The 25819-nt window shown below is 43.6% G+C and overlaps 1 protein-coding gene across 1 annotated transcript; it reads right to left on the bottom strand.

The window, feature by feature from the left end:
- Window positions 1–6845: 6845 nt before the first annotated feature.
- On the bottom strand, window positions 6846–24936 carry LOC132449161 (adenylate cyclase type 5-like). Its single transcript, XM_060040815.1, has 16 exons — window positions 24764–24936; window positions 24284–24425; window positions 23546–23683; window positions 21690–21712; window positions 20304–20448; window positions 19887–19984; window positions 19210–19297; window positions 17858–17974; window positions 15886–16044; window positions 14472–14647; window positions 13893–13913; window positions 13408–13540; window positions 12736–12999; window positions 12112–12316; window positions 11315–11439; window positions 6846–9646 (listed from the first exon to the last, which is right to left on the bottom strand). Exons 1-16 carry the CDS (start codon window positions 24886–24888, stop codon window positions 9518–9520), a joined length of 2088 nt encoding a protein of 695 aa, XP_059896798.1. The 5' UTR covers window positions 24889–24936; the 3' UTR covers window positions 6846–9517.
- Between the last annotated feature and the right edge of the window lie 883 nt (window positions 24937–25819).

The raw sequence follows: 25819 nt of genomic DNA, 5'->3' as shown, positions 1-25819 counted from the left end.
TATGTTTTTTTTCATGACGACCAATAATAACGACAGTGTTACCCCTTACGTTTTTTTTCATGACGACCAATAAAAAAAAGAACAGTGTTACCCCTTATGTTTTTATGCATGACGACCAACAAAAAACAACAGTGTCACCCCTCATGTTTCATTTGATAAAAACGACAGTGTTACCCCCTATGTTTTAATTGATAAATATCGACAGTGTTACCCCTTGTGTTTTTTTTCATGACGACCAACAAAAAACTACAATGTTGCCACTTATGTTTTTTTTCATGACGACCAATAAAAAACAACATTGTTACCCCTTATGGTTTTTTTCATGACGACCAACAAAAAACTACAATGTTGCCACTTATGTTTTTTTTCATGACGACCAATAAAAAACAACAGTGTTACCCCTTGTTTTTTTTCATGACGACCAATTATAAAACAACAGTGTTACCCCTTATGTTTTCTTTCATGACGACCAATAAAAAACAGCAGTCTTACCCCTTATGTTTTTTTTCATGACGACCAATAAAAACGACAGTGTTACCCCTTATGGTTTTTTTCATGACGACCAACAAAAAACTACAGTGTTGCCCCTTATGTTTTTTTTCATGACGACCAATAAAAAACAACAGTGTTACCCCTTATGTTTTTTTTCATGACGACCAATTATAAAACAACAGTGTTACCCCTTTTGTTTTCTTTCATGACGACAAATAAAAAACAGCAGTCTTACCCCTTATGTTTTTTTTCATGACGACCAATAATAACGACAGTGTTACCCCTTACGTTTTTTTTCATGACGACCAATAAAAAAAAGAACAGTGTTACCCCTTATGTTTTTATACATGACGACCAACAAAAAACAAGTGTCACCCCTCATGTTTCATTTGATAAAAACGACAGTGTTACCCCCTATGTTTTAATTGATAAATATCGACAGTGTTACCCCTTGTGTTTTTTTTCATGAAGACCAAAGAAAAACAACAGTGTCACCCCCTATGTTTTATTTGATAAATATCAACAGTGTTACCCCTTATATTTATTTCATTTTTTTTGCGGGGATCCGAACGTGAGCTGTTTAGAGTGTTAACCTCTGAACTTAACAATGCACCATCAAGAAAACGGATAACGTCATCAAAAAGGTTATTCTTGACTTTAAAATTCGCTTGAAATAGAGATATGAGTCTTCCAACAGATGACATCAACCAGACTTGAACCCCGGTCACCAGGGGGTTAGGCAGAGTAAACCCCACTGCACCACTGAGGCGATGACAATACACAATAATCAATCGTCAACAAAGAGGATATACATGACATTAAAATGTATGTGTGTATTTCTATTATTTCCCTTATGATTTTTTTCATGACGACCAATAAAAAACGAGTGTTACCCCTTATAAAATATTTGACAAAGACAACAGTGTTACCCTTATTTTTTTTTCATGACGACCAATAAAAAACCAAATTGTTACCCCTTATGCTTTTTTTCATGATGACCAATAAAAAACAACAGTGTTACCCCTTATGTTGTTTTTCATGACGACCAATAAAAAACAACAGTGTTACCCCTTATGTTTTTTTTCATGACGACCAATAAAAAACAACAGTGTTACCCCTTATGTTTTTTTTCATGACGACCAATAAAAAACAACAGTGTTACCCCTTATGTTTTTTTTCATGACGACCAATAAAAAACAACAGTGTTACCCCTTATGTTTTTTTTCATGACGACCAATAAAAAACAACAGTGTTACCCCTTATGTTTTTTTTCATGACGACCAATAAAAAACAACAGTGTTACCCCTTATGTTTTTTTTCATGACGACCAATAAAAAACAACAGTGTTACCCCTTATGTTGTTTTTCATGACGACCAATAAAAAACAACATTGTTACCCCTTATGGTTTTTTTCATGACGACCAACAAAAAACTACAATGTTGCCCCTTATGTTTTTTTTCATGACGACCAATAAAAAACAACAGTGTTACCCCTTGTTTTTTTTCATGACGACCAATTATAAAACAACAGTGTTACCCCTTATGTTTTCTTTCATGACCAATAAAAAACAGCAGTCTTACCCCTTATGTTTTTTTTCATGACGACCAATAAAAACGACAGTGTTACCCCTTATGTTTTTTTTCATGACGACCAACAAAAAACTACAGTGTTGCCCCTTATGTTTTTTTTCATGACGACCAATAAAAAACAACAGTGTTACCCCTTATGTTTTTTTTCATGACGACCAATTATAAAACAACAGTGTTACCCCTTATGTTTTCTTTCATGACGACCAATAAAAAACAGCAGTCTTACCCCTTATGTTTTTTTTCATGACGACCAAAGAAAAACAACAGTGTTACCCCCTATGTTTTATTTGATCAATATCAACAGTGTTACCCCTTATGCTTTTTTTCATGACGACCAATAAAAAACAACAGTGTTACCCTTATGTTTTTTTTCATGACGACCAATAATAAACAACAGTGTTACCCCTTATGTTTTTTTTCATGACGACCAATAAAAAACAACAGTGTTACCCCTTATGTTTTTTTTCATGATGACCAATAAAAAACAAGTGTTGCCCCTTATGTTTTTTTTCATGACGACCAATGAAAAACAAGTGTTACCCCTTATGTTTTTTTTCATGACGACCAATTATAAAACAACAGTGTTACCCCTTATGTTTTCTTTCATGACGACCAATAAAAAAACAGCAGTCTTACCCCTTATGTTTTTTTTCATGACGACCAATAAAAACGACAGTGTTACCCCTTATGTTTTTTTTCATGACGACCAAAGAAAAACAACAGTGTTACCCCCTATGTTTTATTTGATCAATATCGACAGTGTTACCCCTTATGTTTATTTCAAGAAGGCCGATAAAAAACGACAGTTACCTCTCATGTTTTTTCCATGTTGACCAATAAAAAACAGTGGTACCCCTGTCAACGTTTTTGCAGGGATCTGAACATGAGCTGTATAGAGTGATAACCTCCGAACTTAACAATGCACCATCAAGACACCGGTTAAAGACATCATAAAGGTTATACTTGACTTTATAATTCGCATGAAATAGAGATTAGAGTCTTCCAACAGAGGTCATCAACCGGACTTGAATCCCGGTCTCCAGGGGGTTAGGCAGAGTGCACTCCACTGCACCACTGAGGTGATGACAATGCACTTCAATCAATCATCAATAAAGAGGATATACATGACATTAAAATGTATGTATGTATTTCTATTATTTCCCTTATGTTTTTTTTCATGACGACCAATAAAAAACAACAGTGTTACCCCTTATGTTTTTTTTCATGACGACCAATAAAAAACAACAGTGTTACCCCTTAATTTCTTTTTTTCATGACGACCAATAAAAAACAACAGTGTTACCCCTTATGTCTTTTTTTCATGACGACCAATAAAAACCGACAGTGTTGCCCCTTATGTTTTTTTTCATGACGACCAATAAAAACAACAGTGTTACCCCTTATGTTTTTTTTCATGACGACCAAAGAAAAACAACAGTGTTACCCCCTACGTTTTATTTGATCAATATCGACAGTGTTACCCCTTATGTTTATTTCAAGAAGGCCGATAAAAAACGACTGTTACCTCTCATGTTTTTTCCATGTTGACCTATAAAAAACAACAGTGGTACCCCTGTCGACGTTTTTGCAGGGATCTGAACATGAGCTGTTTAGAGTGATAACCTCCGAACTTAACAATGCACCATCAAGACACCGGTTAAAGACATCATAAAGGTTATACTTGACTTTATAATTCGCATGAAATAGAGATTAGAGTCTTCAACAGAGGTCATCAACCGGACTTGAATCCCGGTCTCCAGGGGGTTAGGCAGAGTGCACTCCACTGCACCACTGAGGCGATGACAATACACTTCAATCAATCATCAATAAAGAGGATATGCATGACATTAAAATGTATGTATGTATTTCTATTATTTCCCTTATGTTTTTTTTCATGACGACCAATAAAAAACAACAGTGTTACCCCTTATGTTTTTTTTCATGACGACCAATAAAAAACAACAGTGTTACCCCTTATGTCTTGTTTTCATGACGACCAATAAAAACCGACAGTGTTACCGCTTATGTTTTTTTTCATGACAACCAAAGAAAAACAACAGTGTTACCCCCTATGTTTTATTTGATAAATATCGACAGTGTTACCCCTTATGTTTATTTCATGACGGCCGATAAAAAACGAGTTACCCCTCATGTTTTTTCCATGTTGACCAATAAAAAACAACAGTGGTACCCCAGTCGACGTTTTTGCGGGGATACAAACCTGAACTGTTTAGAGAGTTAACCTCCGAACTTATCAATGCACCATCAAGACACTGAAAAAAGACAACACAATGGTTATACTTGACTTTATAATTCGCACGAAATAGAGATAATATATCAACTGGACTTGAACCCCGGTCTCCAGGGGGTTAGCTCACAGCTCCCTCCACTTCCCACTGAGAATTGTATTTTAAATATGTCTGTGGTTATATATGACATATATATGTGACATATATATGTGGTTAATAGACTTGATAGCATTACGTTTAAAATGAAAGATATTGTGTTTTCCACAGAAATTGAGCCGTGGTCTCCAGTGGGTTAGCAGAGTGCACTCCACTGCACCACTGAGGCGATGACAATCCACAATAAACAATCATCAATAAAGAGGATATACATGACATTAAAATGTATGTGTGTATTTCTATTATTTACCTTATGTTTTTTTTCATGACGACCAATAAAAAACGAGTGTTACCCCTTATCTTTTTTTCATGACAACTGAAAAAAAACAACAGTGTTACCCCTTAAATTTTATTTGACAAAGAGAACAGTGTTACCCCTTATGTTTTTTTTCATGACGACCAATAAAAACGACAGTGTTACCCCCTATGTTTTAATTGATCAATATCGACAGTGTTACCCCTCATGTTTTTTTCATGACAACCGATAAAAAAAACGAGTGTTACCCCTTATGTTTCATTTGATAAAAACGACAGTGTTACCCCTCATGTTTCATTTGATTAAAACGACAGTGTTACCCCTTGTGTTTTTTTTCATGACGACCTAAGAAAAACAACAGTGTTACCCCTTATGTTTTTTTTCATGACGACCAATAAAAAACAACAGTGTTACCCCTTATGTTTTTTTTCATGACGACCAATAAAAAACAACAGTGTTACCCAGGGACGCGGGAAGTGGGGGTGCTGCAGCGGTCCCTGGCTGTAACTGCAAGTGAGAAAGTTTTCTGAACAAATCAATAACTTTATCATACAACATGATTTTTCATTAAATTATTGACATCCACCCTTTTTACGATATTTATCATATTACCGATACTATGCTGATTTTACATAAGCATGTTGGTGTTCAACATCTGTTGTAGTGAACATTCTAAAACTGGTGTAAAATGTTGCTGCCATATTAATAGACACGTTGAATGTTATCGTTTTGATTCTGGAATCCCGCACGTAAACTGGTCGGCAAAAAAAAGAGCAAAGACGGGCGGTTCACTTGACGGAGAAACCGTCACTTTCCTCATATCAGACAACTCGTAACGCCCCGTGCCCACTACCTCCGTCAGTTGTCCGTTGCCCATTGACTTTGAATGGGGACGGTCGCGCAATGCATTGTGGATCCGTCCGTTGACTTGGAGCGTTCGCCACCGTCAAAAAGTTGAAAAATGTTCAACTTTTTCGGCCGCGACGGATCCGTCATCCAATCAGATCGCGTATGCAAATTTAAGCACTGTGACGCGACTCGGGCTCTGGCGATACTGGAAAGCGGGAAAGCGGGTCATCTTGCCTCGCAACAAGCAGGAAGAAGCGGGAAGAACCCGGCGAAGCGATTTGATTGGCTGACGGTTGCCTCTGCAAAGACTACTCCCCCATCCGTCAGCCACGCCTTCCCACGTCCGTTGACTGACGGTGCAGTGGGCACGAGGCGTAACTCTGGAGGAAAATGAAGGCTTTCTATTATTGTCACTTTCCTTTGTAAACCTTTAGAAATAACCTCCTGAATCCTTGTTATAACGCTGTGTATAATCCCGGACCGCAACAGCTTGTCGGCATGTTGGGCATGTTCAGGGCATACTGCCCCGGTCCTCTCGACGTTGATAGGCTCCGCGACGTCCGAAATGGTTAGCCACATTGGGCTAGAGCAGTTGGAATAATCATGCTCTAGCCTCAACGGAAGTAAATGAGACCAACTGAAAACATACGAGGTGGGTTTAAAATTAAACTGTTGATTCTTTAAAAAAATGATAAATTATATCGATCGTTTAGTTATATTTGAACGAAGGTTAATGGTTAGTTTGAAGCAGTTGAAATGTCAGAATGGGCGGGGGAAGTCACAGATTTTAAAATGACATTTAAAAAAAAGTTGTACATTTTAACTATTTGAATGATAGCGTTCGATTCCAATCTAATAGGAACATTTCAAATGTGGAATGGGGTCTCTAGGTGTAGGAGTAGGGTCGTTTTTTTTTGTTATGCAGCACTGCTGCCCTCTACTGGATATGTTGAGAAACACATTAGTACCGCAGAGAATATAGGTCTACATTTACATTTACATTTAGGGCATTTAGCAGACGCTTTTATCCAAAGCGACTTACATAAGTTAATACACACATTGACGGCAGAGTCCACCATGTCAAAGGCCTACTATTGTAAGTATTTCTAAAAATCATTTGTGCTGTATAAGTGCTGTTGTTTTAAATTTAGAATTGGGTAGTTTTTGCATAATGCGCGCTCCATAGCCATGAATCAAGTAAAAAAACATCTGAAGCCAGAACACAGATAAAAGAAGGTACTTTGGATAAATCCTCAAGTGTGAAAACATTTTTGCAGTTTATTGGAATGTAACAAACAAAAAAACAAAATCAAGCCATAGTTCATCTTTGAAGTCATAGACTCAATTCTTCATCGAACCAAATCCAAATGAAGTAGATCCTTCCATGTAGCGAGAGAGGCTAAGGCGTTTGTGTTTACTTGAATGCAAAACCTCCACTCAACATAGGCACCTTCGCTCCAACCCCATTGCCCACCTGTTCTTGATTTGGGTTCCAAAGCTTAATCTGGATCAACAGCACATTATCTTTATTACCATGTGTTCGACGCATCCACCCATTTATAATGAAACGAAAATGAAAACCACATGAGCAGATACCAGGAAAGAAGATGTAAGCGACATTAAACAGAGTATGTTGTATGGATGTGCAGGCAGGATTATTGCAGTGGAGGGGTTCAGTCACGGCCGTGGAGAGCAGCAGAATCCAGTGCAATCTCTTTGGTTCCTCACAGGAGGACACTTTTAAAGTTTGTTTCTTAGCTTTGAGGACAATTCTGATGCCAAACATTGTCAAAATTAATAAAACACAGCTGCTCTCCACTTCTGTGATGTTTGAAGAATAACGGCTGTTCCATTTCCATGACTTTATGACGAAAAAAATAAAGGCATTATAAATTAATCCTATTGTGGAGGATTTCCATAACAGAATTTCCAACTGATATTATAAATAGACACCTCTTCACTGGATAAAAAATAATAATAAACACCGGGCAAATGTTTAACACGACTGGATTGCTCCGTAGCTTAGAAGAATGGTGATGACCTTAGAGAAAATACAAGAGACTTGGAAGGGGGTCAGGTAGCATACATGTGCCAGCAGGAGACATCACGGCAGTCCAGCTCGCTAGCACTGGAGAACTGCTGTGCGGCTAAAGCAAACAGGTTTCACAGGACCAAACACGGTGGGCGGACCCCCACAAAGGTCACACTGAAGGTACCACGGGTTCTCACCACGCATCTCTAACCAACGGGAGAACATCAGCTGCCGTCTGCGATTTAGTTCACGCATCACTTCCTGTGTTTTTTCGTTTTGTTTACAAAGGCCTCATTCGGAGATCATGGGACATTCATTGGGTCGTACCATCTGATTGAACTAGCAGGGGGGTATGGGGGGGGGGGGGGGGGGGAGCTGAAGGTTGTTGAGCAGCACTGTGAGCGCTCTAGACAGTTTAGGCGAGTTCTCGTCGTACCGGACGCATTCTCATCAGGGATCAAATATTAATAGACGGGGAGGGGGACATAACCACATGAAAGCACCCCGGGAAACGCCCTTTTCCAGGGAAACAGTTTTTTCCCCCACAGCGATGAGAAGAGTAGTGTGTGTGTTTGCCCCTCTGCCAAAGCCATGAACTGTGAACTTATGCAACTCCCCCGATGTGAACATGATAAACAAACAAAAAAAAGGCAGATAGAATGAAATCAAATTAAAAAAGGCAATGAAATATGGCAATATAAAGTCAACGCGGTGACAGCCCATGTCCATCGCTAGTGGTGTGCAGTGTGGGTAACTCTTATGTACATCCAAATACACGTTGGTGTTCATAGATTGCTCTCTCATATATTAATTTACAAAATATAGAATCTGTAATTTCCCGTAGTGTATGATGTTTTTTTTTCTTCAAAGATCGGTTTTACAAAAGCTTTTTGTTGACATCCTTATTTGAAAAGTGGTCTTCAGTTAAAGCGTGTGGCTTGTGTGTGTGTGTGTGTGCGTGATTGTGTCTGACCAGTGTGTGTCTGTATTTTTATACCTGTCTGACCATATGCGCTCTGTAAAACGTGACAACCTCCCTCCTTTCCTTCTCTTCATTGAGGAACCAATTTCTCCACACACCCACCTTGCCCAGTGTCTCAACAACCTGTCGACGTCAAACTACATCTTCATTGTCACTTCCGTTCATTGTCATATCCAGTAAAAGCTTTCTTAGTGCTGGTGAGTGCCCTCCTCCTGTCCTGACCAAAACCACCAACCCCTGAAACCGGTATATGTACGACAACAAACGATGTTGGTCTTCACATTGATTGTACTTTCTCCGTACACACCCATAAAACAGTGCGTTGCACACGTAAATATATTTCAGGGCACAGGAGAGAGAGAAATACAGAGAGAGTGAGAGAGACAGCGCAAGCGAGAGAGAATAAAAATAGAGAATAGACTTGCTTTGTTTGTTTTTGCTTTTAAACACTTCAGTTAATCCTTTGGCAAAGTGTCCAAAGAAAGAGCTGGTGGATTGGGAGCCGAATTCAGATCCCAGCGCGTGACCGCAGAATGAGGTACGGCGTGGCGGAGCGCGCCGAAGACCACGCCCCAAGCACCACGGCGGACCCCCCCCCTCCCCCACGGCCATCAAGTACCCTCCAGTCTCCTCGAGTCTGGCCCTGCGTCTTTGGGTCCTTGCTTTAGATCCGTCCTGGGGCGGACTCCTTGCTCCTTCTCCGCAGGCGCCAAGAGCCTCACGAGCGTTCAACGCCATGAATCTCAGAACGGGAAAACCAAGAGACCACCGGGAGTCCACAGAGGCCCGAGGCTCGTCCCGACGTCGCCACGTTTGTGAAAAAACGCCCGTCGTTCAGACCCAGAAGTCCGCCTCAGCTCCCCCCTCGGGCCCCACCCAGTGTTCATGGGGGTCCCCTGGGTGAGTGGGTGTTAACTGCTTGGGGGTCCGGCGGTTAGAAAGTAGGTCATCATCTCCCCTTTCCCCTTGACCGTCACCACGCCCCGGTACTCCAGCGTGTAGTTATAGGAGCTCAGGACCTGGTAGAGGTCGGTTGTCACCTTGACAGAGGGGAGGGAGGTTGACTGACATTAGCTTTGTTCAAACGTTTATCCCCATCTTTTATTCATGTGAATGGTCTAACATGCACAGTCGAGAACAGCTGCTGTTGAATCACCCTGAACTGATGCAGGTTTCGTAAAGCACTGAATCACACATGAGTGACATGCCAAGCTATTTTTGTATGCTGCCATCTTAAGGCTAAATCAATAAATGCGAGGCTGAGCATGGTGCTCTGATGTAAGAATCAGTTTCACAATGCACTATACAGTACAACCAATGATGGCAGTCTCCTTTGAATGTGCATCGCAGTGAGTGGGCTCTGCGCACGAGTGGGCTCTGCGTGTGCTTTTATTTGTCTACAGAACCGTAATCAAACCTTAAATCGATAAAACTAAAAAAAAAAATATTCGTCCATTAAATGTGCAACAGCGTAGAATTAACTTATGAAGGTCGATCACTTCAAACATGAAAAAAATGAAAATAACTCAAGTGCAGTGTCTTTTTAATGACATTTAATACACTCTTTGCCAACCTCTATCAGCAGACCCCTTATAATGGTGTCGATGCTAATTAGCCCAAAGTAGGGACATGAGCTCATATGACGAATAGATAGAATTGAGAGCCTAAAATTGCGGGGCGCCTTACACATTTCGATTAGAAAGGAGGTATCGCGCATTAATGATTTAATATCCAATGGTAAAAAAAAAAATACGAATAAACTATTTTTAATGAAAGATTCATTTAGATAAAACTAAATTAGAATGAACATGAATTATTCAATACAGGAAATGAGAGGACTGCAGAGGTAACGGAAGAGTGCTGGAAACGTTGAGCCGAAGTAGAGGAGGGTTATTAGAGGTATACAGCACAGTTTACAAAGATAATATCCACAATATACATTAATCATAAAAAACGATCAGTATATCTAGTGCGGGACACTGTTGTGCAGTAGATATGGGGATTAACATAAATAGTGTTATGCAAATGGTTGTGCATTTCAATACCAGTAATAAAACTAAGAAGTTAGAAAAGTCAAATGTCCGCAAGCCGTGTCATCAAAGTTCGAAGAGGTCAGAAGGTACTTTTTGACCTCAACTACCCATCAGTGCCACCGTCGGACATTCCTACAAAACAATGATCTAGTGCTGCTCCCCAATCTCTTCCTCTTGGTTAGTCTAATATATAGACTAAACAAGAGGATATATATATATTTATTACACAGCTCTTCTCAATGCTGTTGAACGCTCAGTTCACTTGCATGGGAACTTCTGGCGGGGAATTATTTTTTGATAATTGACTGTTGCTAAGCATATAATGACCACTGTCAAAGTGGATTTTTTGCCGTCTTTTGTATCGCTCCGCAAGAAGTCCGGTAACTTATCAACCCCAGCGTACTCGGTTGCTAAGCGACGTCTTTGGCCGACTATTTCTCTGCGGATGAACACTACGAATGCTGATAAATTGTACAAAGACACACCGTGTGAAGTTATTTTTTCTTTTTGGCAAGTAGCCGTGTAACAAGCGGGATAATGTATAGAACGTCGCCGGTCACCATCGAAAATAAGCCCCTTCAGGGCGAAGCAAGACATTTGGGGCATTTGGGACTGTTCTGTATTTTCCCGATAATTATCCTTTACATATGTAACCACCCCATCCTCCGTACTAACCTGGATCCTCTCAGGCACGCCGGTGCTGTCCATGCGACTGGCCACGTTCACCGTGTTCCCCCAGATGTCGTACTGGGGCTTCCGGGCACCGATCACGCCCGCCACCACCGGCCCGATGTTGAGCCCTGACCGGGACACGCACAAAACATTTCTTCAGGTTGCCGATCGCTTGGCCAGACACACACTCGTTTTTGGGCCAATGAGACTTTTATCTTCATATCAGCTGCTTCTATTGATAAAATAAATCTATAGATAAAATAAAAACCCATTGCCCTCTAAATGAACTGCAATGCGGTCATAATATGACACGACAGGGCAGAACATCGGCCGACATACCCTAACTATACTCCGCACCACCACACTAGTAATCATTGACACGTCGACACGCTATGAGCTGATCCTCTTGAGGAGCAGTAGGATTCATCTCAATCCAACACTTCATCTAAGCACATCCTCTCTCATCCCGTTCAGTTGAGAGGGTTTTTTCCAGCCTGCCAGTCTATTTATTCCGTCTCGACCTGGCGTTCCCGACACTTCTTCTCGTGATTCTTCTCAGCTGATAAAACAGCCTAGATGAGCGACACCGCGTGGGATACAGTATACCTCAGGTGGGACGACAAGGACGCCACAAAGTTCAGCTGCCGTTGGCGCCCTAAACCTTAGCTACGGTGTGTCAAGGCCTCAACCCAATTAATTATTACCCCTTCCAAAACAAAGCTCCCCTTCTAATCTCCCTAAACCATCCACGAATCTCTCCTGGGCGACGAGGTCTCGACCCAACGCTTCGATCAACTCACCGATCTTCATCTTGAAGTTGTTGAAGGAGTGCTCGTTGATGTACTTCATCTGGTCCATCATGCGCATGGCGTAGTCCGCCAGAGCGCGGATGTGCGTGCGCCCCACCTTGTCGTAGGTGGAGTCGTTGAGGCCCGAGGCCGCCATGTAGGTGGAGCCGATGGTCTTGATCTTCTCCAGCTGGCGGAACTGGTCCTCGCTGATGATCTGCCCGCCCACACAGGGAGACATCGCCCAGGGGGGTTAGATGTATTGAGCACGAGATTAAAACAGGAGTGTGTGAGACTATTACCGTCCCTAGTAGCGATACTATTACTATGTAGGGCAGAGAGCAGCAAGTCCGCTAGAGTACTATTTGTGACAGTGGAAATATTTACACAGTTGAACAAGTTGTCCGCACAAAGTCAACTCTTTGCTCTTTTAAAACATCCTAACATGTAACCCTAATCCTAACCCTCCCAGCACAACCTCCACATCGATGCCCCCCCCATCGACCTGCTGACAAACTTATCAATAAGGGAACATGTTACATACAAAAGGCACGGTCTGTACCCCACAAATACCCCATCACATGACTGGAACAGACACAACCTAGCCCCAAGACACACCCCTGGCCCCGCCCTCACCTCGTCGAAGTCGGCGATGATCTCGTTGAGCAGCCGGAGGCACTCCACGCCCTCGTTGTTGGCCTCCAGCTCCACGTAGAACTCGGAGAAGTTGCTGATGGAGGCGAACATGACGGCCACGCACTCGCACGACTGGTAGTAGAGCTCGTCGTTGCGCCGCTCCCGCTGCAGGAAGTGGGCCGCCACGTCCTTGGGCAGGATGTTGTGCAACAGCCGGCGGTTGTACGCCTGCAGCTCCTCCATCTCCTCCTTCTCCTCCGTCGCCTGGCGGGGAGGGGGGGGGGGGGGGGGGGGGAGGCGGCACGGATGGTGTTGTTGAGGGCTGTTGTTTTTGTTTCCTGTTTCCTCTTCGACTTGCAGAGCCGTCGCCGTTATGAGCAATTGAGTCTTGACGACAGTTTTTGTTTTATCATGCATCTGATGTTTAAAGCAAGACTGAAGACTTGAGCGAGGGTTCTGCATTTCTTTGAGAACTTTAAATGAAGTCTGTCTGTCATTTTAAATGTTAAATGTTTCCTGTATAAGAGAGCTTGGTAACGGAATTGCCAGCGTGCCCACACACACACACACACACACACACACACACACACACACACACACACACACACACACACACACACACACACACACACACACACACACACACACACACACACACACACACACACACACCTGTAGCTTCCAGAGGAAGTCCAGCCTGGCTGTGGACTCGACCTGCTGGGCGTGGAGGTAGAGCGCCAGGACGAAGACCGTGATGACCACCGGGGTCATGATCTTCAGGGGAACCTTGGTGTCCACTCTACAGCTACACACACACACACAGTCTTACATGTAAGCCTCTACTAAGCTGACTAATTAGCATTTTTCGTTGCACAGTCTTTGCATGCGGTTGGTATTGGTGAGTGGTGTTGGCTTACTACTAGATTACAGGTTTACAAAGTATAAATCCCATAATTTTCTCTCGCCATTAGAGCCATGATGTAACCGTTCTTCTCTCTCACACACACACACCGACTTTGCTTCGAGGCATTGCTAATTAGCACATGAAGAGTCGTGATCAGTGAGTATAAGTCAAATTGTTCTCATATTCTCATTATAGATTAGCGTGTGCCCTCACAAATTGAGGTTATTGCTACAGTTATTCAAGCAGCTCTCACCTTGTTCCGTTGATGATCTTACTGCAAAACGAAAACAGAGAAACAACAAGAATAAAATAATTAAGTTTAGGTGTGTTGATAAGAGCACACAACAATTAACATTCCCGCAAAAGGTATTGAAGTCGTGTGGTCAAGTGATTCAAAAGATTTTATTAACCAGATGGATGGCTAAGATTGTGAAATGTTGCAAAATGTATTGCAAAATATTGCCATCTTCACCAACTCAACACAGTGGACATTAAACAATTTAAGAGACAGACAAAATTAGTGACAAAATTATGAACCATGGTTTTTGACTGCCTGTTAACTGTGCTTCCAAACGCAGGGCTAAATAACCCCCGTTTTGTTGAGACCGTTGAAGGCGCTTTGTCGATGTCGAGGTTTTGCCGTCCACCAAGTCGTCACATCGATTTCACGTGATCACCTGACCTGTCTATCATGATACAATATGCGTATCATATGCGACACACACACACACACACACACACACACACACACACACACACACACACACACACACACACACACACACACACACACACACACACACACACACACAGAGGCGGGGGGGACACTCACATGCCGCTGGCCATGACAAGGAGGTCCTGGTTGTCGAAGAGGCTGGCCTCGGGGATCTCCATGACCAGGAGGTAGAGGAGCTCGATGAAGAGCATGAGGAAGAGCTTGCCAATGCTGCTCACCTGCAGGAATACTGAGCACGCCAGCAGACTCAGCAGCACGCAGGACGAGAAGTACTGCAGGGAACACACACACACACACACACACACACACACACACAGGGGCATACGTTGAATAACTATAGGCAAGTACTGCAGAGAACGCACACACACACACACACACGGGAACATACATGTGAATATCTAAAGAGAAGTACTGCAGAGAACACACACACACACACACACACAGGGGCATACGTTGAAAAAACTATAGGCAAGTACTGCAGAGAACACACACACACACACGGGAACATACATGTGAATATCTAAAAAGAAGTACGGCAGGGAAAACACACACAGGAACATGCGTGTGAATATCTATAGGGAGGTACTGCAGAGAACACGCACACACACACCGACATGTGTGAATATCTATAGAGAAGTTCTGCACAGAACAGGCATACACACACACACACACAGAGGAACATAGGTATGCACATCTTTTGAAAAGTTCTGCAGAGAAACACAAAGAGACACACACACAGAATGCAGTATGTGTGAATATCTATAGAGGTACTGCAGAGTGTGCCACCACAGAAACGTGTGAATAGAGGTCCCGTAGAGGACACACACATACAGTTGTACACTTATAGACCAATAGGGAAGAACATCAGAGAATACACAGGCACACACAAATACATACACAAACACAGCAACATATGTGTGGATTTATGTACGAGTTGCTATGAAATGCTCCTCGACACATTGAATCAAGTTTGAATTATAGCGATTAAAAAAAAACAACTGCCATGTTCCAAATTGAAACATGGCAGTGTTCTTAATGTCTGCGTGGCGCTCATATCCGGTATTCAGAGTTTTAGTAGTGTAATCCTATCAAAATAATTGAATCCAATCCTGATGAGATTATATGGTGAATTTCATGACGCATTCAATCTTCAAATGAGTTCTTGAAAATAATGAGGTCAGAGGTGCACGCAGTTTGCAGTGTACAAACGTGTTCGCTCTCTCTCTCTCACAAACTAACTATAGCTCTCTCTCTCTCTCTCTCTCTCTCTCTCTCTCTCTCTCTCTCTCTCTCTCTCACAAACTCTCTCACAACGTGTTCGCGCTCTCTCTCTCACACAAACTAACTATAGCTCTCTCACAAAAACTAACTATAGCTCTCTCTCACAAAAACTAACTATAGTTCTCTCTCACACAAACACTCCCTCTCTCCCACACACACTCTCCCTCTTGCCCCCACACACACACACACACACACACACACACACACACACACACACACACACACACACCTCTGGGAAGCTGCAGATGGGCGAGAGGTCCTGGCAGAGGTCGGGGTGGGAGTCGAAGGTGACGTTGAGGATGAGGGCGTGGCAGGCGTTGATGCTGGACAGGCTCATGTTGAGCTCCGAGCTGATGCAGGCCCGCAGGTCCCGGCTGCTGCAAGTGAACTGTAGGAAAAAACCAAGGTCCCCACGTTGTTACGGTTAATTTTAGCTCAATTATTTAAAGTTGACATATTATACCACCAGGTGTGAGTGTGATTAGCCGTTACAAGCTGTTTTTTGTTTTTTTTAACGCTGCCTCTTCTTACACCACGTAGACGTGTGCTGGATAGATCAGTCTACCAGCCTACCCAGTGGACTACAGCAAACGCTGCTTATCTATCCGTCATACATCTAGGTCAGGGGTCTCAAACTCGCGGCCCGGGGGCCAATTGAGGCCCGCGGGATGATATTTTGTGGCCCCCTACTTGACATCAAAGTTTAGTGTTAGTGCGGCCCGCGCGTTGTTGTCAAACGCACATTTTTGCTGAGTCGCTTGCCACACTTTTTTATCACTTGTGATAGGGTGACCAGATGTCCCGGTTTTGCCGGGACAGTCCCAATTTTGAGTTGCGTGTCCTGAGTCCTGACAAAAGCCAAAGGACGCTAAAATGTCCCGGTTTTCTACCAACCACTATGAAATGTGCCCGGTTGTCAGCGATTACATAGCCAACGTCAGTGTTTCCCCTACCATTGTTCAGGCCTGGCGGGCCGCCAGGCCAACGAGCGCCCCCGCCAGGCCAACAACAGGCCAAAAAAAAAAAAAAAAAAAAAAAAAAGTGTCGCGCGTGCGCAGATTATGCCCCATCATAACGGACAATCTGACAGCATTAAGTTATATCATCATTAGCATGGCACTGTCACACTAAATTTGTACCGGCTGCCAAATACGTAATCCATTCCAAACCTGCCCGGCACGGATGATCAGAACCTTTCGAATGACGTGAAAGGTTCACGAACATTCGCAAACCTTCTATCTAGCGATCCGTTATCTGTATTGTGCTATTTCGTCCTTGACCTGCTTTAAACACTCAGTTTACTTGCTAAATTTGATTAAACAATGAAATACAATACAAATATAAAGTAAAAACAAGTGTTATCTAGCGATCCGTTTTCTGTATTATGTTATTTCGTCTTTGGCAACATGAGCGCAAATGTTTTTTGAAACCCGCTTTAAACACTCAGTTTACTAGCTAAATTTGATTAAAAAATGAAATACAATACAAATATAAAGTAAAAACAAGTGTTATCTAGCGATCCGTTAACTGTACTATGTTATTTCGTCTTTGGCAACATGAGCGCGAATGTTTTTTGAAACCTGCCCGGCAACGGACGACGCGATCATCTGTTGCAGGCAGGTTTGGAATGGATTACATATGGATGACGCGCCCGGTACAAATTTGGCAGCCGGTACAAATTTAGTGTGACAGCACCACCAAAAATTGAATTGTAAATAAAATTAGTTTATTGTTAATAACGTGTTTATTGAATCATTATCAACTTGTGATGGCTAAGCAAGTGTTTTACATGGAAATAACCAACAAATACTCTAGCATCCCGTGAAAAATGTATAACAAATCACACTATCAGCTCTTACCACCGGGCCTAAAAAAAATTCTAGGGGAAACACTGAACGTGATCTAATTATAGCCCGATCATTAACTTAGATTGGGTCAGTTGTGCTACTTTTTTTTGTGGAATACTGGATCTGGCCCAGCCTGACCCAGACTCTACCTCCAGCGGCCCCCAGGGAAGTTTAGTTTGAGACCCCTGATCTAGGTGGACAAGCCCACTTGTGATGTCAGAAGCGGACGATTTTCAAAACGGCTTGTAACGGCTAATCACACTCACACCGAGTGGTATAATATGTCACCTTTAATAAATGATCAAATGATTCCAAGCAATGTCTTGTTTTCTATCTTTTAAGGACTAAACTCACGATGTTGACGAAGGCGGACAGAAAGACGATGACGATGGTAAAGACGCCCACCAGCGTGCTGTTGAGCCGGGACTGGACGATCCTCTTAGACAGGTTCTGCAGAGCCCCTGGGAACATCTGAGGACCGCACACATGCACGTTATGGGAGTGTGTGTGCCTGTGTGTGTGACTGTGTGTGTGCCTGTGTGTGCCTGTGTGTGTGTGCCTGTGTGTGTGTGCCTGTGTGTGTGTGCCTGTGTGCGTGTGCCTGTGTGCGTGTGTGTGTGTGTGTGTGTGCGCTTGGTCGTGTGCTAGCCAGAGGGAGTAGACCGGAAAGAGTTCATAAACAGTACTGATATACTTTCTGTTTATACAAGCCAACAGATTCATAATAAACTCCAACATGAATCACTATCTAAACTAAATAATGACACATTTCCATTCAGAGTTAGGGTATTATTGTAATCGATGGGTATGAGAACGATGCACGGTCATGTTTGGATGATTTATTATTTTGAATAAAGGTTTCAAAGTTGGCGGTTGCGTAGTGAACAGTCACCTGTGGCTCTGTGACATTAACTAAAGCTGACTGTTATCGTTTGTTATTTCCCTTTGCTCTTCTTATCTTCCAATAGGGTTAGGAAAAGTGTCCTGGGGTTGGGGGGGTGAATGATGCAAAGGAAAGGAAAAAACAAAATAAAAACATAACGCCATCCCTGGCAATAACGTGGATCGAGATACGTAACTAAACTGGAGGTGTGATATATTGAGCAAAACATTCCTTTAACATCTTTCCTTGCAAGGTCACATCTTCCATCTTCGCCTGTCCCATCCCTCTTAAGATGAAACAACTACGTGCAAACTCCTTTCCATACAGGTTCACAGGCTGCGAGCTACTACATCCTTTACTTAGACTAATTCATATACTAAACAAGAATAGGGTCTGACAGACTGTTTAACAACAGTTCAGAATGGGTTAGCCTTGATTCGTGACACTTTGGTCATGCAAGAGAGCCTGGAGGAAGATTACACTATGGGACAGCCAATCGGGAGGCGCTACAACTGTGATTGGTCGGAATGGTCCTGACGCGAGTCAAATGGCAGAACGAGCAGTTCAATGGACCAATGGCAACCGCAAATGGAAGGAGAGCCAAACCAGTAAAAGCTATTTGAATACGGGCAGAGTAACAATGGGTCAAACCTTACTTGTTTGTCATAGCCATCGTCAAACAATGCGTCTTACTTGTCGAAACCTTTTCATTCCTTGGAAACTGTTTTCTGTGCTCCACAATCTCACAATACTCCACACCGCCTCGTTTACATTTTGGATCATTTGGATTTCATTTGTCAGAGCTGAACCGGCTGCCACTCACCCCGAAGCAGGAGTAGACAGCTGACACGAACATGACACCCATCAGGATTATCAGACAGGTGATGAAGAAACCCAGCATCACACTGGAGCTGTGAGAGAGAGAAAGAGCGAGAGAGTGTGAGAGAGAGAGACAGATATTCTGAGCTGGAGGTTAAGCCTGAGTGAATGCTACTGCTACTGTGCTTTCATCGTGCAGTATGTATACTAATGACGCAGACAGAAACTTGTGTGCGTGTAACTGTGCGTGACTGTGCGCACAAGCCAGATGAAAGACACAAGAGGAGACGGAGTGGAGTAAACAGCAGTCTCTCTGCTACATAGAGCGAGCGATGTGCATTACAAGTTTGTCCTAGAAAAATCTCCATGATGCTCTAGTACAACAGGTGGTAGTTAGTGTGTGAGCGGCGCGTGTGTGTGTGTGTGTGTGTTGTGTTTGTCGTTCTGACATTGATGGACGAAGATAGGGCCATTGTTGAATTTAAATAGATTCTCGAAAATGCAATTTTGTGAGTGTAATGAGTAGGGTCAAACAAATGTTAATCATAAGGGTTTTTCGGAGAAACCATTACAAAATTATTATTCCCCTATCAAAGCAAATGAAAACTACCGGATGTGAACATTAATTGTAACAATTGTTTGTGTGTGAGTGAGTGTCTGTGTCTGTGTGTGTGGACTCACTGCGGTACGATGACGATCTGGATGAGGCAGATGAAGAGGAAGACGAGGGAGGCACAGGCAACGTAGGCACCGAACCTGGAGTCCACCTGCTTAGAGTACTGAGAGAGAGACATAGAGGGAGACAAAGAGAGAAAATGAGGGAGAGACAGAGAAATAGAAAGAGAAAGAGGGGGAAATAGACAGACAGAGCAATTGAGATAAACATATTGAGAGACAGAGAGAGACAGAGAGAGAGAGAGAGAAGAGAGACAGAGAGAGACAGAGAGAGAGAGGGAGAGAGAGAAAGGGAAAGACAGACAGAAAGAGAGAGAGCGGTTGAGAAATATAGAGAGACAGAGCAAGAGAGAAACATAGAGAGACAGAGAGAGAGTGAGGCCTAGAGAGACATCATTAAGAAGAAGGGGATGCAGCACTCACCTTCTTCTCCAGGTCGGGCTCGCGGAAGGTGAGCAGGAACTTCTTGACGTGCTCCGAGCGCAGGCGGTCGATGCTGCGGGCGTCGATGGCGCGGCCCAGGAACTCGTCCACCTCGTCCTCCGGGTTCAGGTTCTCCTGCGTGTTCCTGAAAATTTAAATGTCTAAATAACAGAAGACCCAGGGGACCAGGCCGAGGGTTTCGCTCCGAGGAACCGGGGGTCGCTCGCACGCGCTCACTAAAGCCTGCTCAAGAGACGCCCGCTTCAAAACGTGTGCCCGCTAGCCCGTCCGCTACCCGTGACGAAGCGGCCTCGTAGCGGTCGTGGGTGTGAGTCCGAGCTGTGCGCCTCACGCTCGTTCTCTCTCCCTTTCCACCGACCGTCCTGTCTCACCGCCTGTCTTCGCTGTCCTCTCTCTATCTCTCTCTTATTAACACACAACAACCCATGGAAATATGCATGTCTTTCCAAGGTTTTGGTTTGGAACCGTCTTCCATCCAGCGGTAGTACAGTAGGTTCCGTTCACAACAAAAAGGTCGGAAAAATCGAAGAAGATAAATATTTAACTGCTGTGCGAATATCAACCAATTTAGAGCTGGGACTAAATCGATATGCTGCCGGATACACCCCCCATCCCCTCCCCAACCAGCCAATCCATCCAAAAGCCCTTTACATTCAAACCAGAGATTCAGAGATTCAACCTGGCTCACACACACGTTGTCCGGGACTGGGATTCAACCAGCCCTTGAAACGGCTACATCGAAATATTAAAACCATAACAAATGTTTGCATTGACCTGGAGTGTGCTCCGGCCGGGCCCAGTGAAGCTTGCACAGATAGAGCTGAGCTATGGGTTACAGGAGTGTGTTTATGCTGCCTGCTGGGGTGTGTGAGATTGAGCCTGCATTGGCATGAGACTAGAATCGATTTCGTCTCATGTTCATTGAAGCCCAATCTAAAGAATTGATTAGGGACCAGATTTCTGCATTAATCATATTTAAGGCAACTTTCGTATGATTTTTTATGTTGCAAAAGTTTAACAACATCTAGTGAAATCTGAAACTAGCTCTTATTTTTGTTTCTATCTTCACCAAGTCATTTGGTCGTAGGTTATACTCTACACAGCTCATGAACGACCCTTGATAAGCGAGTTCAGAATGCATTGGTACGCGATGATAATGGACATAATTTTCAACAAGTGGCGCAGGTTGTAAAACCATTATGGGCAGTTCAAACATGAAAGAAACATGGCTTGCGTTGGAAACAATAAAGGTTTTCCCTGTAATGTGTAACCTTGGAAATACGACCATTAACGGATTCCTAGCGACCCTGCCAACAGACACCAGAGAAGGGGGGAGAAGAAAGGTTTAGGTGGGGTGGTACTTACTTGTCCTTGGGGTCTTCAAAGCCCTGGAAGACAAAATAAGAAAGAGAGCACAAGAGAGAGAGACTTAAATTAATACGTGCAAAGTGTGAATTTCTAACTATTAGATATAATAAAATATTGCTAACAGTTTTATTTAGCTTAACTTTGGTAAGCATCCAAGTCAAACTTCATGAAGCAGTCTCAAGGATGCTATCATGTCTAATGGCATGTAGGCCTAAAGAGAAATACATTCATCGAAAAGAAATGCTTTTGTTGGAAGTATGGTAGTAGATAATCCCACCTCTAGAAATTTAGAAGGCATTCAGAAAGTACTGCATTAGCAGCCTCTAGTGGCCAAAACACACCGGTAGAACATATTTTTTGCTGATGGTGGGAATCTTGCCATTACAGAAATACACTGCCACAGACTCACATGGTCACGACCCTAAGCATACAAATACCATTTCACTCACACCATTATTTTTTCGCTGGAATGTTATTAGTTTGTGAGTAAAAATCAGAGAGAGAGAGGGAGGGAGAGAAGTGAGGTGAAGGATGAGGCAAAATAAGACTGCAATCAAAAACACAGCCTTCAAAATTACTTTATTCATCCATCTTCTAAATGTACTGCGCTTTTTGCTTTTTATCACTCAGATATCCATATACCCTATTTTGTGAAGCCATTGCTTGACACTCCAGTCTCATACACACAATATCTGAGGGCAAAAACAACTTGCGACCGTAAACACTGTAACCAGATATCAAAATAGTTGACTTTCTCCTTTTGGTGTGACAAGCCATGTCAACACCAGAAAAGATCAACTGTATGTGTCAGGGAATTTCTGGGGAGAATGTGGCTTTGTAGTTCAATGGGGAATAAGACCACCCACTCTGCATGTGTGTGTGTGTGTGTGTGTGTGTGTGTGTGTGTGTGTGTGTGTGTGTGTGTGTGTGTGTGTGTGTGTGTGTGTGTGTGTGTGTGTGCGCGCGCGCGCGCGCATGCGTATGTGCGCGCTCAGTGGGACGACCAGTCCGGAGGTAAACTCGATAGTCCCATTGCTCCGTTAGTATACACACAACCACTGCTGTGTTGCCATGTTCCATCCCAGAGTAAAAACACCACACTGTCTTTTAAGTGGGTTTGCGGAGAGACGGTTTAGTTCGGACTCTATCCTGGCTTCCACACGTTTCCTGTGTTCTCAGACTGGTTTTGTCCCTGAAGGAAGGGCAGGACATTGGACCATGCTGGCCTGCTTCCTACAAAGCCCTGACTCTATGAAAACAGCCCCATCAGGGATTAGGAGAGATATTGGCAGTGGGTTTGGCATTTGCAAGGGGGATATCCATTTATTTTGATCATATAAACATGGTTTCGAGGCTCAGGGTTTATTGAGCTGTAAAGTGACTTTTACATGAGACAAACACAAGACCATTTTGAAAATGTTATGGTATCATTAAATGAAACCCCACTTTAGGTTTGTTACTGAATTACTGGATCTTTGTAACTGCTGAAAGAAGCCCAGTGATTCAGTTGTCTCCTTGCAAGAAGGAGGCAACCATTATTATGCAACATGGTATTTACATAACCGCATTCTGTGACCCATGGGAGTCAATTTAGCTCGCTTAAAACATGAGTTATGAAAGTTTCAACCCATTTACCGATTAACTTGTCACACGCGCACACACACACACACACACACACACACACACACACACACACACACACACACACACACACACACACACACACACACACACACACACACACACGAGTGCGAGAGGGAGAGAGAGAGAGAGAGAGAGAGAGTGAGACGGGGAGAGAACTCCTGTTGTGACATCACGGCTAATCCTTTTAGCTGTTAGCTCTGAATGCTCACCATCCTCTTCATCTCCTTGGAGATCTGGTTTCCCCCCAGGTGGTTGTAGAAGGGCCGGTCCGTCCAGTGGCCCGTGTTGTGGGTCACCGAGTTGGTACGCTGCCGGTTCATTTTGGCGATCATGGCCTTCTCCTCTTTCTACAGAGGAGAGACGCCACGCAGCGCACCAGTGTTAGCATTAGCCCACATTCGTTTTGTAACTGATCCTCAGTCTCTACAAACTTTATAATCAATTCAGAGCAAATATGATTTATCTTTTCTTGACCGCCCATCTATTTCCCTCCAAAGCCCATTCAACGAAATAAGACAAAGATAGGTACATTATATCTTGTATGTATATATATTTTCCTCTTACAGCAACCCTTCCTGGCTTCCTTCAAGTTTACATAAGAGCGTAAACACGCTCTGCAGAGTTTATTTGCCTCTAGGGTTACGTTTAGTCTAGTCCGTTTAGTCTCCCTTTGAACAGCGGGAGGAGGGATGGAAACAAGACTGGGACGACGCTGACCAATAAAAACACAAATGAAGATGAAGAAGACGAAGATGAAGATGAAGATGAAGATGGAGAAGGAGGAGAAGGAGAAGGAGAAGGAGAAGGAGAAGACGAAGACGAAGACGAAGGAGAAGGAGAAGGAGAAGAAGGAGAAGAAGAAGAAGACGAAGACGAAGAAGAAGAAAAAGAAGAAAAAGAAGAAAAAGCAGAAGGAGACAAAGGTAAATACAGAGGCAGCCTCGCACCCGTTTCTGGCTGCAGCCCACGATGAGGTAGGTCTCTATGTTGTTCTTCTTCAGGTAGGGGTTGCGATCCCCCCCCGTGCCGGCCTCCACGTCGTAGTCCCCGTTCAGGTAGTTCAGGGTGGCCTTGGTGATGTGGATACGCCTGGAGTGGAGAACACACACACACACACACACACACACACACACACACACACACACACACACACACACACACACCTTTTTGTTAGAAATTCAGAAACTGCATGTTATCAATCTCATTCGAAAGCATCTATTCTGTTTTGTATTCTGTTTCGGGGTGCGTGTTTTGATGCGCGACAATGTGAATATCCTGTTTTTTACTTGCTGCTTGTCATCAGTGTGCATATGTGCGTGTTTGTAAGTGTGCATACGCGTCTGCCTGTCTGTCCGTCTGCATGCATGCATGAGCGCGTGAGGGTTTTGCTTATGGTCGATTTGGAGGGGGGGGGGTGACAGACTTACCCAGCCTGCCCGCCAGCCTCCATGTGATTGGCCAGCGTCACGTCGTTGGACCACACGTCGAACTGCCACTTCCTGAGCCCCAGCACCCCGCAGTGCACCCTGCCGCTGTGGATCCCCACCCGCATGTTGACGTTCACCCCCGTCACCTCCCGCACCAGCCTGCAGGACGAGGAGGAGGAGGGTTCAACAACACGCTCTCTGCTACAAACACGTTTTCATTCAGTGAGTCCCAATTGCAATTACAATTAGGGCATTTAGCAGACGCTTTTATCCAAAGCGACGTACATCGGTTAACAAACACATTGACACACCGACGGCAGAGTCAACCGTGCAAGGCGACAGCCAGCTTGTCAGGAGCAGTTAGGGTTAAGAAGTCTTGCTCAAGGACATATCAACACTCACGCTAGGAGGAGCTGGGGATCGAACTAGCAACCTTCAGGTTACAATCCCTACTCAAAAGAAGATCAGTCGTTTCTGTTTATAACTCGGCGATCCGGGTCTATATTGAGCGGTGGCGAGGTCAGTATGAGTGGACTTGTCACAACAACAACATCAAGAGTTACATCATCTACAGCAGACGCAGCCAACAAAAACACCTCGAAATAAAAGACAGAATAGGAAAGATGAAAATAGAGAGACAAAGAGGTAGAGGACACCTTCACACAGAGGAACTCACACTCAAGCCTGTTTTGGAGTGACCAGCATCCTTTGGATAGCCATCAGGAGATAACGTGAGCACAAGGAGGACAGGACACACCGTGAGTTTCCCTTCCCCTCAATCTTCCTTTCATCACATCTGGGAGGGGGGCTGAGAGGCCCAGTCCGTCCCTGGTGTGTGTGTGTGTGTGTGTGTGTGTGTGTGTGTGTGTGTGTGTGTGTGTGTGTGTGTGTGTGTGTGTGTGTGTGTGTGTGTGTCTTCTGTGTGGGTGTGTGGGTGTTACTTCTGTGTGTGTGTGTGTGTGTGTTACTTCTGTGTGTGTGTGTGTGTGTGTTACTTCTGTGTGTGTGTGTGTGTTACTTCTGTGTGTGTGTGTGTGTGTGTGTGTGTGTGTGTGT

The sequence above is a fragment of the Gadus macrocephalus genome, chromosome 20 (genome assembly GCF_031168955.1).
Source record: "Gadus macrocephalus chromosome 20, ASM3116895v1".
Lineage (NCBI taxonomy): Eukaryota > Metazoa > Chordata > Actinopteri > Gadiformes > Gadidae > Gadus > Gadus macrocephalus.
The sequence above is the reverse complement of the archived record's forward strand: the minus strand, read 5'-3'. Positions and strand labels throughout refer to the sequence as shown.